The following is a 17,205-nucleotide window of genomic DNA, read 5'->3' as shown; positions in this document are numbered from 1 at the left end:
TCTCAAAGTTAAGTTTCTGGTCGTTATTTGTCCCGTTTTAACTGTTTAATTTTCTCACCTACATGTTACTGTGTGTTCCTAGTTGGGTTTTGTTTCAAAAATCATGCTATTTTGTGAGTTTATTGTTGACGTTCTTCCCGGGTGTTTGAGGCCTAGGCCTTGGCCAAGGCTTGAGGCCTACCGGTTCCCCTCAGTGTTCGATCATTTATTTTTCTTCCTCCCCATTACCTTCAATTTCTATCCTCCTCATTACCTTCAATTTCTATCCTCCCCACTTTCCTAACGTCCCCAATTCTCCCAACTAATCTACTTCTTATCTCAAAAAAAACAAAACAAAACAAAACAAAACAACAACACGCTAACCTTCTCCCGATTCTGTTCCTATTATCTTCTTCTATTATCTTCCTATTATCTTCCTCCTCGTCTTCTTCCTCGATTTTTTTTTTTCTAGACTTCCATGACCTAATCCATGGAACACTCTCTCAAACATTAATAATAACAACAAAAACGATCTTATGCTTCGTCTTCCTCTCTCACACATGTGGTACTCTTTACTGTTTCATAATGCACAACTCTTCTGCTATTTTAACAGACTGCTCTCATTTCGACCTCTCCTTCATTCCTTGCCCAAAAAATTCCAACTATTACAGCGCTTCTTCTCTCCATTCTCTGAATTCGCCTTCATTGCATCCATCAAGAATTGTGTTAAATCGCATCTCTGACCTAAATCTTTTAAAAACAACAGCTTGCTATGAATGTTCGCTTTCCATCAACCATTCTTTTTTTCCAACTTCAGTGCCAACTCACTCCCCTCACCCCTCACTCACACTCTCAAAGCAACCATCCCACTCTTCTCCCTCCAAGCCTCCCTCTCACCTCTCTCAAAAATTCCCCCCTCACCTTTCTCCCACCATTCATCCCCCTCACTCATCCTTCTCAAAGTTGCCCCCCTCTCATCCATCAAGCTGCCTCCCTCCACTGCCCTCTCACCTCCATCTCTTCACTCCACCTCCTCAACTGCCTTCTTCCCCCTCTCTTGTCCCCCCTCTCCCCCAGCACCACAGAGCCTTTTCTCCTGCTCTTTCAGCCCCCTCCCCTCGCTATTCTGCAATCCCCCACCCTCTTTCCACAACCCTCCTTACCTCCCCCCCCCGCCCCTTGTCCTACCCTCCCCCCCCCCCCCCCACCCCCAGCCTCCTCCCCTACAACTTCATTAAAAGTATGGACCTCAAATATTCGGGGCCTTCGCTCAAACCTTTCAGATCTTTACATACAGGCTGCCACTGACAAACCAGACATAATCTGCCTAACAGAAACTTTCCTCTCCCAAGACGTGTCTGACTCCCAAGTATCTCTCCCGGGTTACTCCCTCCTTCGGTATGACAGACCTGAGCCTCGTCCTGGTGGAGGTGTTGCTCTCTTCATCAAAAACTCTATTCCTCACTCTCCATGCACTGCTCTCACTCCCCCACACCCCCAGGAATACCTCTGGCTACGGCTTCCCCTCCACTCCCACCTCATGTATATATGTGTACTGTACCGTCCACCTAACAGTGATGACTCCATCTACACCTCACTATCTGAAAACATGTACCATCTTCTATCTTCTCATCCAAACTCTCTCTTCCTCTTATGTGGCGACTTCAATTGTCATCATGCCAGTTGGCTAGGTGTGGGTACCTCTCTCACCTGTCATGGGCCTCAGCAAAAGGTTTCTGCGACTCATTGAGACTGACAATCGGTCAACTTCCCGACCCGGATCTCAACCAATGGTACTCCATCTCTTCTGGATCTGATTTTGACAAATTTCCCTGACAATATCTGCTGCTCTTCTTCCGCTCCTATCGGTTCTTCTGACCACGTCCTTGTCAAAGTGGACATCTCTCTGGCTGTCATCAGAGAACCACCTCACCGCCGTCGAGTCTGGCATTTCACTCAAGCCGACTGGCAGGGTCTCCGAGCAGCCATCAAACTTATAGAACTGGTCTCCTATCACTACTTTCTCAAACATCAACTCATCCTGGGAATTCTTTCAAAGAAACTTGCTCTCCCTCATGCACAGATTTATCCCCTCTCGTCTTCAGTTGTCCAACCCTTCCTCCCGCCCTTGGTTTACTGAAGTTTGTGGCGAGGCAGTTGTACTGAAACAACTTGCCTTTGCCTCATGGAAAGCAAACCCAACTGAGGGCAATCTCAGTTCCTTCCATAAAGCTCGGAACAAGTGTGTATCTACCCTCAGGAGAGACAGAAAACAACATCTTTCTCATCTCAAGTCTCAACTCTCAAACCTCTCTCCCTCCTCAAAATCCTGGTGACATTTAATCAAATCTGTTTCTGGTGTATGTTCCCCCTCCATCCCCTCCCTTACCTCAAATGGCCGCACTGCTGATACCACACGTGATAAAGCTGAATGCCTAAACTCGATGTTTGCAGCTAAATCCTGTGTCCTAAACCCATCACTTTCTCTACCCACCTTACCCAGTCGCACCCAACTGTCCCTGGACTCTGTATCCTTTTCTCCGAACAAGGTGGAGAGCTTGCTGTCAAACCTCGACTCAGATTCTGCAAACAGTCCAGACGGCATCAGCCCACATGTCCTCAAAGCCCGCTCTTCTGCTCTTGCTCACCCTCTCTCTGTTCTATTCACCCTCTCATTTGCCCAAGGTCATCTGCCATCTGCTTGGAAATCTGCTAACATCACTGCCCTGCATAAAAAGGTGCAAAAACAGATCCCTGTAACTACATACCAATCAGCCTTCTCCCAATCATCAGCAAGGTTATGGAATCCATCATCGCTTCAGACATGAAATCCTTCCTCTTCTCCAATGGCTTGATTTCCGATCATCAATTTGGTTTCAGACAAGGTCACTCTACCCTGGATATGCTGCTTCTGCTCTCCCATCAATGGATGGAGGTCCTCAATGCCAGACAGGAAATCCGAGCCGTATCCCTGGACATATCACGTGCTTTTGACACAGTCTGGCACCCTGCCCGACTCACCAAACTCTCTTCCCATGGTATCCAAGGCCATCTCCACTCATGGCTCGCAGACTTCCTCTCCTGTCGCAGTCAACGTGTGGCCCTAAATGGAGTTCTTTCATCCCCTCTTCCTGTCCAGGCTGGAGTTCCTCAAGGTAGCGTTCTGGGCCCTATTCTTTTTCTGGTTTTCATCAATGATCTCTCCGACTCTCTGGAAAATCCTCTATATCTCTTTGCTCATGACTCCACACTCTGCCGCACCATCCGTCATCCCTCAAACCGGCAAGCAGCAGCTTCTTCACTCAATGCAGATCTGGATAAAATCACAAACTGGTCCAACACGTGGAACATGTCTTTCAATCCAGACAAATCTCACACTCTCACTATGTCTCTTCGAAAAGACTGTTTAGAACCCCCCCTCCCCCCATCCACTTTCTCAACAATCCTCTGGAAGAAGTCTTTTCTTTCAAGCTTCTGGGTCTCACTATCTGCCATGACCTTTCCTGGGAAAGTCACATTTCCAACCTCTCCTCAAAAGCCAGTCGCCAACTGGGAATCCTCCGTCGTGCAAAGTCCTTCCTCGGCCCTCTTGAGCTCCTGACCACTTACAAAGCTTTTGTCTGTAGCCTGATGGAGTACTGCTCTCCACTCTGGGCTGGTGCTCCTGCCTCCCACCTTTCTCGGCTTCACGCTGTCGAAACCAGGGCATTTAGGATCATCGGCATCTCCCGCAATGAAGCTGAGTCTTTGGGCCTCTCACTCAATCACCGCAGGTTGGTCGGTGGTCTTTCTGTCTTCTACCGTCTCCTCTCCAGCCTTGCCCCCCTGCTCTCTCTGTGATTTGTCCCCACCACATTTCCACAGGGCGCTCAAGGTCCGCCAACAACCCCCTTCTGGTAAAACTACCAAAATCACGAATCACTGCTCACCTTCACTATTTCATTCCTCTTTTTTTCCCGCCTTTGGAGTAAACTCCCTCACTCTATTGTTTCCCATTCTTCCCTCCAGGCTTTCAAAACAGCTGTTCACCACCACCTCTTATCATCCCCTATCCAAATCCCTGATCTTTTCTACCCCTGATAATCCACCCAAGCCCACTTCCTTCAATTACCTTGCTTTCCTTCCTGAAAGTCCCTGTAATGTCCATCTTCTCTTCCCCATGTTCCCCGTCCCATCCCCATCCCTCTCCCTTCCACAGATCACCTAATGTGTCTGTTCCCCACTGTTTTGTCCCTCCCACTCCCGCCCCTCTTGTCTCATGCCCCCTTGCTGTGCGTTGTATGTTCGCTCTCATACGAGCCTCGATAAAGAATACAAAAAAACAAACATTTCTTACTGCTCATTACATGAGTAAAGACAAAGACATGAAGAATGTTTTTCGAGGTGAAAGTCATTCAAACAAGCATGCTACTGAAGGTTTGCTCGATGCTGTTCTAGTAAATTTGATAAACCTTGGTATGGACAAAATCACAAAGGACAAGTTAACTGGTCTTAGATCGGATGGCAGAAGTGATAATACTAGCAAGAAAGGTGGATTCTGGGTCAAACGGAGAGAATATCGAGAGAGAGAGAGAGAGAGAGAGAGAGAGAGAGAGAGAGAGAGAGATTGAGAGATATGGAGAGAGAGAGAGAGAGAGAGAGAGAGAGATGGAGATGATGGAGATGGAGATGGAGATGGAGATGGAGATGGATGGACTTTGTGTATCGTGTGTTGCAAATAGATCCGACCTGGCATAAACTGATGTCGAAGCATCGGTGATTGAAATCAAGCACAAGAGAACAAATCTCATTCCTGTGGCTTCATTCCACAGAGTTTCGGTAGTTCGGACTGCTGAGGTAAAGAAGATTGCGGAGGAGTCCAGTTCAAAGTTTTACAGATTCCCACTGCACTTCGAAGTTCGTTTCGTGGAACATTTAATTAACCTCCATGAATTGATCTGGAAAAAAACCTGCCATCCATAAGGAAACACTGGAACTCTGTATCCGCATCTGAGAATGGTATGCACCTGCGGAATGAGAACGTCAGTTGGAGGATTCCTCAAACTACGGAAAGAAGTTGGCAACCAGGAATATTACACAGCATTGATGCTTGTTGTACTTCATCCATTCGTAAAACGGCTATGGTCTTGTCCCTTCCTCCACGCGCTATACTTAAATATAGAAATAAAACAGATGAGAGACAATTGCAAACAAATACTACTGACCTGCCTTTATTGGAATAATGTCGTTGCCTCCTCGTGGGTCATGATTTGAACCGTTCAGCATTAAGAGATGAGTGGCATGCCAGGGCACCAGCTCGTAACGGAGAGCAATACTCCATTGTGTTGGATACAATTGCTGTCGGAGGCATAACTTCAGAAGGTTTTTAAACTCACCTGGTTGGAAATTATTGTTCCTCGTAAAAAAAATAAAAAATAAAAAAAAATGGACCTCATCTGTTGATAAAGGCAAAGTGACGAGAAAATGAATGAGGGAGAAAAAGCACACTTCAGGACAGGTTTGACTGGTTGTGAACGAGTTTTTGAAAAGGCAAAGAAACCGGAGAACTCTGTTGATGTACGAGAGAAGTCTGTTGATGTACGGACCTGACAATTTTCTTTGGTATCTATACTATGAGAGATGTCTGTCTGTCTGTCTGTCTATATTCTTTACCTTGAGTCAACTGTCTGTCTGTGTCATAATTTTTCTCAGAGATTGCGGAACGGATCTTCGTTCAACTTTCAGAGATTCATCAGTGAGTGCCGGGGAGTGTTTTAAGTGGATTTTTTTTTGTTTTATTGCTCTATAGTGCCTAAACCTTTGTTGATATGTGAAAGGGAATATTGAATGATCCTTGACCCCATTCCTTCGTGGGTGTAGGGAAGTGTTTTAGGCTGCCACAAAAAAATAGAAAAAGAAACAAAATTTGATTTCTTCAAAATGGCAAGAGGATGAGAAAGAACAGCACCAGGCAATGCCGGGTACCTCTGCTAGTTACCGATAGAACATGCTTCTAAAGTCTTTCAGACAGCGATGCAACAGCCCTGGTGGCCTGTAAAACGAGCCTAGCCCTTCACGGTAGTCAAGCCTGCTGAACAATAATCGCCTCGCCGCACGCGCCTGCGATCCAGGGCCTGGAGAACAGTGGAGATGAGGGTTGATGATACTGTTTTGAAATATGTGACTGCAAACCTCTGTTTCTCTCAATATTTGTGCAAGTGACAGAAAATGGCCGGTTATGAAAGGGTGCAGGAAGGGTAGGTTATGAAACAGTCAAGGATCAGGGCCTCCACAAATTAGGGCATCAGTCGAGTTGGCTGAAAGACAATGGAATGGCACAAATTTAGCCTGGGACAATCATTATGGAATGGAGTAATTAACTCGTCTGTGTTTGTGGACCCCAATTATCTTCTAATGTAACATTCTTTGGTACTGTAATGGATTTTTGGTTTTCTTAACTTGCTCCCCTCTCCATATTTCGATGCTACATGGTTTGCAGTTTCGTGGAGCACGAGGGAAGTCCATTTGAGGCTGCTTGGGGGACCTCAATGATGACAGAAATATGTTGTGCTGCTGCAAAGGTGGGAACACGTTTTTTTTGTTTTTTTTTCTGGAGTGGTTGGGGTGGGGGGTGCAAATGATGCATCATCCCACCCGTTTTGCATTCCTACACTCCCGCATTGGAGTAATAATTCGTGTATAGGTCAGCAGTCATGCAATGTTTGTTGTGGAACTTCAATTTCCACATCCAGCCGAATCCCACAGGTGCACCGCAAGAGGCCTGGGAACGTATTACTGGGGAGGGGCTATACGTGTAAGTGCCACTGGTCTGCCCACAGGCCCCATTGCGCTCCTCGACCTATCACGGCAATGCACGTCCGGCCCTTTACCTGCTCTGTGTACGGAGCAGCGGATGGCATGCGTGTGATACCTGTCCATGCAGGGTTACCTGACGGTCTTGCATACAGCCATGAGCGAGGGGATTGTGTTGCCTAACAAGGTGCGTCGTCCTCCCCACATCATTAAAAACGAATTGAGGTAACAAATTGCTGTTTGCTATAAAGAGGGAATGTGCGGTAACTCGTTAAGTTTAATTTGTCTGATGCTTTTTCTTTGTTGTCTTTGTTGTTGTTTTTATCTGATGGGATGTTGTGTTGGCTTCTATTGCCCGACGGTGGTGCTCTGTTCTGGTTAACAATGCATGAAGTGCTCGAAATAATTGTTTGTCATTTCCATGGGCTTGAGGGCACCGTCACTTTCACCCGAATGTCCCAAGCACTCTGCTTACCCTACTGTACCATGAAGGTGTGCATGCACTTGTGTGTGTTTTTGAGACACAATAAACACGTATACATTTACACATGATTTCATTTGATGTATCATAAACTTTATTAGAATGTTGGTGCTGCCAAATCAGTCTATTGACAAAGGTTATACAAGGTGGTTTGCCATTGCTTTCCACTGTGTGTGGTGTGTGTTTGAGAGCATGCAAGTTGCTGTTGTTGGCTGCTTTCTCCACACATGGGTGGGTTTCAGGAGATGAAACGAAGACCTACCAGGTCTCACACCAGTGTTCTTCAGTTTGCAGTTACCGCAGAGGGATATCCAACACTGTTGCCAGTGGACAGAATATAAACATTCGATAAGTGATGCAATATGTCCTGCAACCATGTGCATCAGGAACAGAAACACAAACACAATCGTCATGAACCTGCCACACGCACAACATAAATAATACTTCAATAACACCTGGAATGTTGTACCCGAATGATTCCGCTACTGTAAAAACCACATAGCATTTATGTTGTTACCTCTGCCACCGAAGGTGTGCGGAGTTGATGTTTTCACCCCCGTCTGTCTGTTTGATTGTTTGTGGACTGATTCGAACAAAATTTGGCGAAGACGTTGGGTATGTGACAATGACGAAATGATTGGATTTTGGTGAAGACCTGCATCCGGATGCAAGAATTTTTTTTTAATTTCCTGTGTGATTTTTCACCATTGAAAGATGGGACCAAAAACTGTGTATAACATGATACGTCAAAAAGTTGTGGACGAGTAATGACAAAACTTGGTGGATGAGTTGGTTCGGTGACAAGAACAAGTCAATTCGATTTTGGTTTTGGTCTGAATGCAGATCGAACTATCATTGTGATACAAAATGTAAACTGTTCTAGTTTTATTTCTGTTCACATAATCTTGTGTATTACTTCTGTTCTTCTGTTCACATAATCTTTTGCTAATCGTATTAATCACGTGACGACATCTGTATGTTTTCTTGTACATTTTCTTTTTCTCGTACACAATTTGACCATTTTATAAAGAGCACGTGAAATTGGGTAAAAGATTGGAAGTAAGTTTGAAAAAGTGAAGGCTTTGAGTGTGACTTCGTGATAACAGGTGCTTAACTGAAAAAAAAAATAATATAATGATGTTATCGATGAAGAACGGACGTGGGTTCTTCGGTGTCTCTGGAATCGTATCTTGAAGGTTTGTACGTTGGATTGACGTTCAGGATCAAACAGAACCAGGAAGCAATTTTTAACATCATTTAGAAGGGGAGGAATGAATAAATGAATGCATGAAAAAAACGATAATGGTATTCGGTAGAATACATACCGCCGCCTGAACGGCTTGTTTTGTATCCCACTGAGAGGCCCGATCTGAATCTGGACTTGAACCAAAATCGAATTGGCTTGTTTTTGTCACCGAACCAACTCATCCACCTCGTTTTGTCATAACCTGTCCACAACGTTTTGAGATATTCTGTTTACAAGCAGACAGGTGAAAACATAACCTCCATCCACCTTCGGTGGCGGAGGTAATAAACTTTTTTTTTTAAAGGTTTCAGAAGAAATAGCAATATTGAAGGAAGAGAATGATAGGGTCCATGACAGCGTGCTAGAGTTGTTGAGAGACAGACAGGAGGAGGACCTGAATGGAGGCAAAAGAAGGTCAATATAGGCCCTCATCTTGGTTGACTTCTTCCAACCATTCATCCCAAGACCTCTGTGCCAGTGTGTTGTCAATGATGCCCAAAGATTCGAATATGGAGCTGGGAATCATGGCCTAACTGAAGATTAATAAGCTGAGCAGTTGTACCCCATGACACAATGTAGAAAAGACTTGTCCAGTCCAGCATCCGTCTTTGGAGGCCATTGTTGAGATGTTATGCTGACGATCCTTAGTATTTGAGCAACTGTTTCGGATACATCAGAATTGGATGAAAAGATTTACAATTTGTTCTTTGACTGAGGAGTTAATTGAGAAAAGTTGATGGTTTTTTTTTTTGGTTGTTTTATTTATATTGTTTGTGTTGCAATGCTCCCTTTTCTGGTTATATTATACACAAAAATATATAAAATAGCGATGTGGAGAAACTGTTCATGGATATACAGGGTGGCCTGGAAGTCGCTTTACCCCTCCCGAGGTAAAGCATTCCTTCTCAAACACTTATAATATAAAGGTTTTATCATGCAGTACTGACAATAATTAATCAGCCATTGTATCTGTATGCACTCCATCATTCTCCTTTCACCACTGCATTTGTTGCTTTGTCCTCGTAGACATCTTGTGTAGCATTTATGGATTCACCTATGCAAAAGAGGCTACGACTGCAGCACACAATTCTTCAATAGTCCAACACCGGTTTGTTGGCACTTTCTCCTTGATGAAGCCCAACAAAGAGTTGGCTCGAGTTGTTTTATCTGGACCATGTGGTGACTACGGTGGAGGAGCTGGTGATGGTGATCCATGTCCAATCGATCCATCGTTGAAAGAATGTTTCATTGAGATAGTCTCAAACATGCAATGCAAGATGCGCAGGAACGCCATCTTGTTGAAACCAGACTCTTTCAGCTATTAATGCAGTAACAAGTCATGGTACCAGCCAGTTTCTTAACATATGCTTGAAAACTACGCCATTTATCGGTCCATGAAGAAGTCGGAACCAAATAAATGTCTTGCGGTCATTCCTGCCCAGATCACGTGACGAGGACGATGCTCCAATTCCAATGTGAAATGTGGATTTTTCCTTCCATCAGAACACCACATTTCATGCCCGTGAACTTCGATAGATGGCACATTCATCTGAAAACAACACTTTTCCTCAATACACGGCAGTCGGGAAAGTGTCAAGGAAGACATTGCATGATGCACAGCGCCGATCTATGTGTCAGCATCACTCAGTTCATTCACAAATGATGGACGCCAAGGTTTCAATTGAAGATCTTTTTTCATGTGAGTTTGCATAGTGGTCCGCGCGGTATGCCAAGTTCACTGGCACTTTCTTGTTGACTTTCTCACCGACTGGTCAGCTGACACCACCACAGCAGCACACGCGTTTCTTCTTGTTACCGGTCTTCCCGGCACTTCATGTCCTTCACACTTCCTGTTTCAAAAGCCTGTTTTTCCCACTTTAATGCCTGCTTTGGTGGAGAAGGTTTTCCAAAGTGTTCCATGAAGGCTGCCTGCACTTCAGCAATTGTTTGACCTGTGTGTGCCCTTTCATACACCCAAAAGCAAGTCACCATCCACTCTTCGACACTGTAACAACTTGTGTCCACCATGCCATCTAACTCTAACTTCCCACTGACTCCAGCGTCATTGAATCGGTGTTGCTGGATACCACGGTGGGGGAGGGCGAAGAGAAGGGAGGGGGCGAGGTTAGATGTGAGATTTTTAGTTTAGGTAAAGTGACTTTCAGGCCACGCTGTACAATGTGAAATGATATATGACTCAGGATGATGTCTTATGAGACATTAGCTGTCATCAAGAGGTGAAAGAAGCATCATCATTAAAGGGAAACTCAATGGTTGTCGTTCAAGAGATGAATAATTGGTTATTCTCAAGAGAAAAAGCTTCTCTAAACATTGTGTCACCTCAGGGCTCTCTTCTTCTTTTTATTATTATTATTATTATTATTATTATTATTATTATTTTATATACATGGTCAAGGCTCAAGGAAGAGCCAGGACACAGGAGAGATCAAGAGACAACACAACAAAGGGAACAGAAAGGGGAAACGCCAACAGTAGGGTGGAGGGAGAAAGTAGACTGAGATGGGCAAACCAGGGATGCAGGTAACGATAAGGGTTAGGAGAGAACGCAAGGGGTGGACAAGATGGATACATAAGCAAAATTTTGGGGAGGGTGGGGGCGGTTCAACGGATGTGGAAAAGATCATGGTTTTGGATGGGGAATGACTTGAGGTGGTGGTGGTGAACAACTTTCTTGAAGACATGGAGAAAAGAAGGAGATTGAAGAGAGTATGGAAGGTGGTTCCACAAGGGGGGGAAAAAAAGAGTAATAAATGAATGGAGGTGAGCAGTGGTTCTGGATTTCGGTCGTTTCACGAGGAAGGGGTTGCTGGTGGACCAAGTGCGTCTTGCAGATAGACATCTGGGGATGGGGGGGGGGACAAAGCACAGAGAAGGCAGAGCATGCAACACATCAAGGATCAGGCAGTAGAAGACAGAAAGTCCACTGACTTGTTGGTGATGGCGAAGTGATAGGCCCATAGTCTCAGCTTCATCACAAGAGATTCCAATGATCATGAAAGCCTTGATTTCCATGTTGTAAAGCTGAGCAAGATGTGAGGCAGGGTAGCCAGCCCTGAGGGGATATCAGTACTCCATGAAGCTGCGGATGAAAGCCTTGAAGGTGGTAGGAGTTCAAATGTGCCAAGGAAGGACTGCATGTCGGAGGATACATTTGCCCAAGAGAGATCATGTCTGAGAGTGAGATCAAGGAGTTTGAGTGACTGAACCGCTTTGAGGTGGTTGTTGAGAAAGTAGATGGAAGGGTTTGGGGTATTGTGAGTGATAGTGATACAGAGATAGAGATATTATATTTGTATGTTACAGACTAGTGCACATCTCTCTGACCCACTCCTGCCAGAAGAGAGGTCCTCAGTAGAGCTGCCTCTTACCAGGGCGAGAGACCGATACGAGGAAGGAGGAAAAAAGAAGGAAAGTCAAACTGATGTTTTGGACATTAGCCCTTTGTCGGAGCAAAGCTTTTTGATGCTTTTGTGCTTTGATGAAGGGTTAATGCCCAAAACGTCAGCACGACTTTGCTTCACAGAGTGATGATCACACCTTTCCTCTGACGGTAGTTATAACACCTTTCCTTCCCATGGTGGTTAAAACGCCTTTCCTTCCCATGGTGGTTAAAACGCCTTTCCTTTCCATGGTGGTTAAAACGCCTTTCCTTCTCATGGTGGTTAAAACACCTTTCCTTCCCACGGTGGTTAAAACACCTTTCCTTCCCATGGTGGTTAAAACGCCTTTCCTTCCCATGGTGGTTAAAGCGCCTTTCCTTTCCATGGTGGTTAAAACGCCTTTCCTTCTCATGGTGGTTAAAACACCTTTCCTTTCCATGGTGGTTAAAACACCTTTCCTTCCCACGGTGGTTAAAACACCTTTCCTTCCCACGGTGGTTAAAACGCCTTTCCTTCTCACGGTGGTTAAAACACCTTTCTTTCCCATGGTGGTTAAAACACTTTTCCTTCCCATGGTGGTTAAAACACCTTTCCTTCTAATGGTGGTTAAAACACCTTTCCTTCTCACGGTGGTTAAAACACCTTTCTTTCCCACGGTGGTTAAAACACCTTTCCTCTCCACAGTGGTTAAAACACCTTTCCTTCTCATGGTGGTTAAAACACCTTTCCTTCTCACGGTGGTTAAAACACCTTTCTTTCCCACGGTGGTTAAAACACCTTTCCTCTCCACAGTGGTTAAAACACCTTTCCTTCCCATTGTGGTTTAAGCACCTTTCCTTCCCTTCGTGTTTTTTTGGATACAGTCAACTTTCCTGGAAGAGTTAGAACACTGAATGGAAAAGGATGCAACAGAACAAAAGGGACAGTGGGGAGGGGGGGGGGGACACCAACAGCTGAGTTGAAGGATGAGAAAGAGAGAGAGAGACAGACAGACAGACAGACAGACAGACAGACAGACAGACAGACAGACACGGACAAACAATGGGTGTGCAGAGGAATGAGGGGTGGGGAAGGATGCAAGGTGTGGACAATATGGATACAGAAGCAAACCCTTGGGAAGGGAAGACTAGAAATTTGGAAGGAAGTGGGCTTAGGGTTGGGGTGAGGGTTAATGGGTTAGAAAAGATCAGGGTTTTTGATTGGGGATGATGTGAGCATAGATATGTGTTTAGCACATTTTTTGTTTCCCACGATGGTTAGCACACCTTTGCCAACATTTTATTGATGAATCTTATCGTATGTGTAATGAATGCAGGCTTTTTTTTTTTTTGGTCTTGGAAAATGTTCATAAACCTTTTGGTCTTGGAAAATGTGTGTCTGCTTAACTGAGGATTCTTACCAGTACTCACCGAAATACTTTAAAAAAAAATAAACATGTAAACATTCTCCTCGTTTGACGTACGATGGTTGTTGCAAACTGCAACCTTGCACTTTTGCATCCTAATGAGGGAGATGACGTAGGTAGTAAGTCGAGTGTGACTGACGCAGGTTTCGTTGGCACTTTCCCCGACTGTTTGCACTCTTCAGCTCGATGTATGCGAATAAATGTCACCTCCAGACAACTGTTTAGCCACCATTGTCGTTCAGTGATCCTCCAGCATGTGGACATCATTGTGGCAGAATAGGAATTCCCTGATGACAATACCGCACGATCTGTGAAGAGTACACTACCCTCATTACGGATTGGGATGAAAAGCAAATGGCAGTTCTGGGGTCAGTATTTACCTGCCTCTTATCAAGGACTAAAGGTGACTTATTTGGTGAGACATTACAAAACTCAGACTTAGTTTGCTTTTCTCAGGGCATCACAATGCAAACGATTCCTTTTATTCTCATTCCACTTTTGAATGCTTCTGCACAGATAGAAGCTGGCTTTGTGGCTAATGCCACAGTGTGTATTGAAATGCTTGCTAAGTGGTTTATATTCAAACCCGATGAAGACTGTTGATGGGTTTTATGTATTTATTTTTGTACCCAAGATTTGTTGACTTACCCGTTATTGCAGCCATGTTCCCACAAGCTCTACGTTGCCGATGTACACTTTATAGTTTGGTTGTAGCTTCCCATTTTTATTTTACTCCTTTGTGCTGCAGAGTCTTCTCCATGGAATTTTCGACCAGCACCTTTACCTGTACCTGTTCCAGTTTCTCAACATGGCGCTGTCCTGCCGCAGGCACGTGCTTCCCTTTGGGAACTGAAGGTGAGCTCCGCACTCTTGGGATACTTGGATTTTACTCCGGAACTGCCTCGGTCTATTCGCACACCGCAGTCACCTATTTTGTAACTCGTATATTGTGTATTTTTTTACAATCTTCTATTAACTTATATTTGTAACTCTTATATGAATCATCGAGAATGTGATGTTCAGCTTTGGTCACATCTGAGGAAGGGTGCGGGTATATTGGCTTGTGTACATGGTAGGTAGCTTGTTTATGGATGGGTGATGATACTGGGGTTGGTGCAACGCAGACATGATGGGCCGAATGTCCTTCTCCTGCACTAAATTCCCTTGTGTGTACACATAAGAAACTTTGATGCAGGGTGGAGGTCACTTGGCCCATCATGCTTTTGCTGAATCAGCACTACATTCGTTCAATTCACTTATGAAGAGTGGCAGGGGTGGAGGAGTGGGTGTGGGAGGTTGAGGAGCAGGAAGGAGAACAGTGCATCACCATCCATTGACCTAAATGTTTTAACTCTCGTATGATCGCATTATTACCAAGCCATATTGTTTTGACCCTCATTATCAGTGGTAATTGCACTACCCGCTTGCCACGCAGTCATAAAATTTTGTGACTTGACTTGATACCGCATTGAGTTTATTTTACAGATAAATATTTTTTTTCGGTGAGACTGAATTTGCTTGTTTCCTTGGCCATTGGCAAAGCTGCCTTGGAAACTTGCAGTTGTTGCATGGCAACATTTGCACTAATGTTTGAAGCCAAGTCGTGGAGATGTGCGTGGTATGCAGGGAATGCATTGCCGAGTCGGCTACCGCTTGCTTTCAATGTGGACTTTGAAGTATTCAATGGTTTTTCTTATGATAACATGCCTCAAACATTTATCTGATGTCGTATTGTTTTTTTTTCTCTCTCTCAAATCTAAGAAGGTACATGAATCACACATTTTGGAAGTAGGACAGTTGCATCACCCGTCAAACTTAAACGTCCTCCGAGTTGTACCAAAAGTTTCACTGCATGCTGTGACCATCATCCGGTATGCTCACTAACCCATCGGCTGCTATCTTCTAACTGTATATTGAAAGCATTTTATGCACAATTTTTTGCTTTAAATCCCTTGTGTATTATATGATGAAGCAATTGGTTGAGGGCTGTTGATTTTAGGCCGCATTGTGCGATTCTCGACACACACACACACACACACACACACACACACACACACACACACACACACACACACACACACACACACACACACACACACCGCAGTTTGCTAACCTGTTGTTCCTCAACCTCTGCTCTTCACTTTGACAGCAAAGCAAGCATGAGCTCACCTGCTGAGAGTTCAGTGAGGCTGAAGGATGACAGAGGGCGTAAACGCAAGGCCTCATCACCAGCAGAGAAACCTAGGTGAGAAGGCCTCCGTTCGTTTAGAGCCGATTGTTGTCCGGACTTCTGACAACAGTTTGCATTCCCATCGTTAATCTCTCTTCGTTAATAATCCAGTTAAACCTCATAAACTACGAGAGAGGAATAACAGCTGTTGATTGAATTTTACCGAATTCACAGAATGTTTCTGGCCTTTCAAGAAATAGAAGTTGATAAATTCATCATGGCAACCTTGTATGTTGGAATTGGACAAAGATTGTTTGGTGCCCTGTGATTATGAATTTTTTTTTTGTTTTTTTTGGGCTGTATTCAATGACTTGTGTTTATTTTATTCTCTAGTGGCGGTTCTGTCGCTCTGTTGGTAAGATGCCTGCAAGGCGAATGCAAAAACCCCGTGTTATCCGATTTTCTGCCAGGACTGCAAGAAGCTCATCGGCTTTGCAGCGCCAGAATCTGCGATAATGCCAAAACTATAACTCGAATACGTAGGGGTCACGTTGTACTCGAATATATGGGGGTCGTGTTGAACTGGAACATATGGTTTCATGCTGTACTCAACCATATGAGGGTCGTGTTGAACTTGAATATATGGTTTCATGCTGCACTCCAATATAATAGTGCCATGTTGATATTGAATATGGGGGGCAGGTTGAACTCAAATATTGGTGTCATGTTATCTCGAATGTATAGGGGCCATGTTAAACTCTAATATGGGGGCTGCGCTGGACTCAGATGCCTGGGGGTGGGTGGCGTATTGGACTCAGATGCCCAGGGGCCAGGCTGGACTCGGACTCCTTGAGGTGGGGGTCGTGCTCGACTCGGACACCCGGGAGCCATGCTGCACTCGGACCCCTGGAGGTGGGGGGCATGCTGGACTCGGACGACCGGGGGCCATGCTGGACTCTAATGCCTTTGGGGTGAGGGCGTTCTGTACTCAGATGCCCCGGGGCTGTGCTCAACTCGGATGTCTGGGAGATGGGGGCGGGGGGCATATTGGACTCAGATGCCCAGGGGCCAATGCTTCAATCCACGATCCATAGTATTCCATAGTGCCTGTGTCCGGTCGTGCTATTACTGCTGAAGCTATGAATTAATTTTTTTGACTTCGATTTGCAAGATACTTATTAGAATGGGAAAAAAATTTCATGATACTTGCAGATGAGGATAGCAGCGACAGATGGAGAATACAAAAGATGTATGAATGGAATTTGTCCGACAGGATGCTGTAGAAAGGGTGCACCTGCCTTTGAGCTGTCCTTTCTGGGTTTGATTCCAAACCTGAAGGTAAACTGTCATCCTGTTGTTTCGCAGGCAGCACAATTCATCAATGTCTGTACTGCCCCTCGGATCAAATGAACATTAAACTGGGTGTCCCATCTGCTGATATTAATTGGTGGACATTAAAAAAACCACAAAGAGTCCTTAGCGAAGAGTCGGCAAGCTATCGCGGGCACCCTGAACAAATTACAAATCCATACTCCAATGTACAGAGAGACAGCACCAGCAAAACAGCCACCCCTCAGTAATATGATGCAACCAGTGGGGTAAATTCCTTATGGAATTCCAGTTCAATACGCATTCGCTAACGATGATGCAGTGATATCAACCTGGAATATCAAGAAGCATGGATGGTGGAATATGAAAAATGAAGGGAAATTAGCAGCATTATTGCTGAAG

The 17,205-nt window shown here is 44.8% G+C and overlaps 1 protein-coding gene across 8 annotated transcripts in view; it reads left to right on the top strand.

The window, feature by feature from the left end:
- The first annotated feature begins 4,656 nt into the window (after window positions 1-4,656).
- The window catches only part of LOC147020337 (nuclear receptor coactivator 1-like), a 99,419-nt gene continuing 86,870 nt past the window's right edge, over window positions 4,657-17,205 (top strand). For 4 of the 8 annotated variants that reach the window (XM_085895646.1, XM_085895648.1, XM_085895647.1 and 1 more), the window contains exons 1-4: window positions 4,657-6,539; window positions 6,798-6,958; window positions 14,053-14,159; window positions 15,454-15,549. In XM_085895646.1, the coding sequence (XP_085751772.1) occupies window positions 15,464-15,549 (86 nt within the window). In that variant the 5' untranslated portion in view covers window positions 4,657-6,539; window positions 6,798-6,958; window positions 14,053-14,159; window positions 15,454-15,463. Of the gene's footprint in view, window positions 6,540-6,797; window positions 6,997-14,052; window positions 14,160-15,065; window positions 15,176-15,453; window positions 15,550-17,205 lie in introns of all 8 variants that reach the window. The other 4 variants (XM_085895641.1, XM_085895643.1, XM_085895644.1 and 1 more) reach the window with 4 other exon arrangements.

Source organism: Eptatretus burgeri, chromosome 9, assembly GCF_056783735.1.
Source record: "Eptatretus burgeri isolate ZD-2024b chromosome 9, Ebu_testis_v1, whole genome shotgun sequence".
In the NCBI taxonomy this organism is placed as follows: domain Eukaryota; kingdom Metazoa; phylum Chordata; class Myxini; order Myxiniformes; family Myxinidae; genus Eptatretus; species Eptatretus burgeri.
Note: the sequence above shows the minus strand (reverse complement) of the source record. Positions and strands in the feature narration are given on the sequence as shown.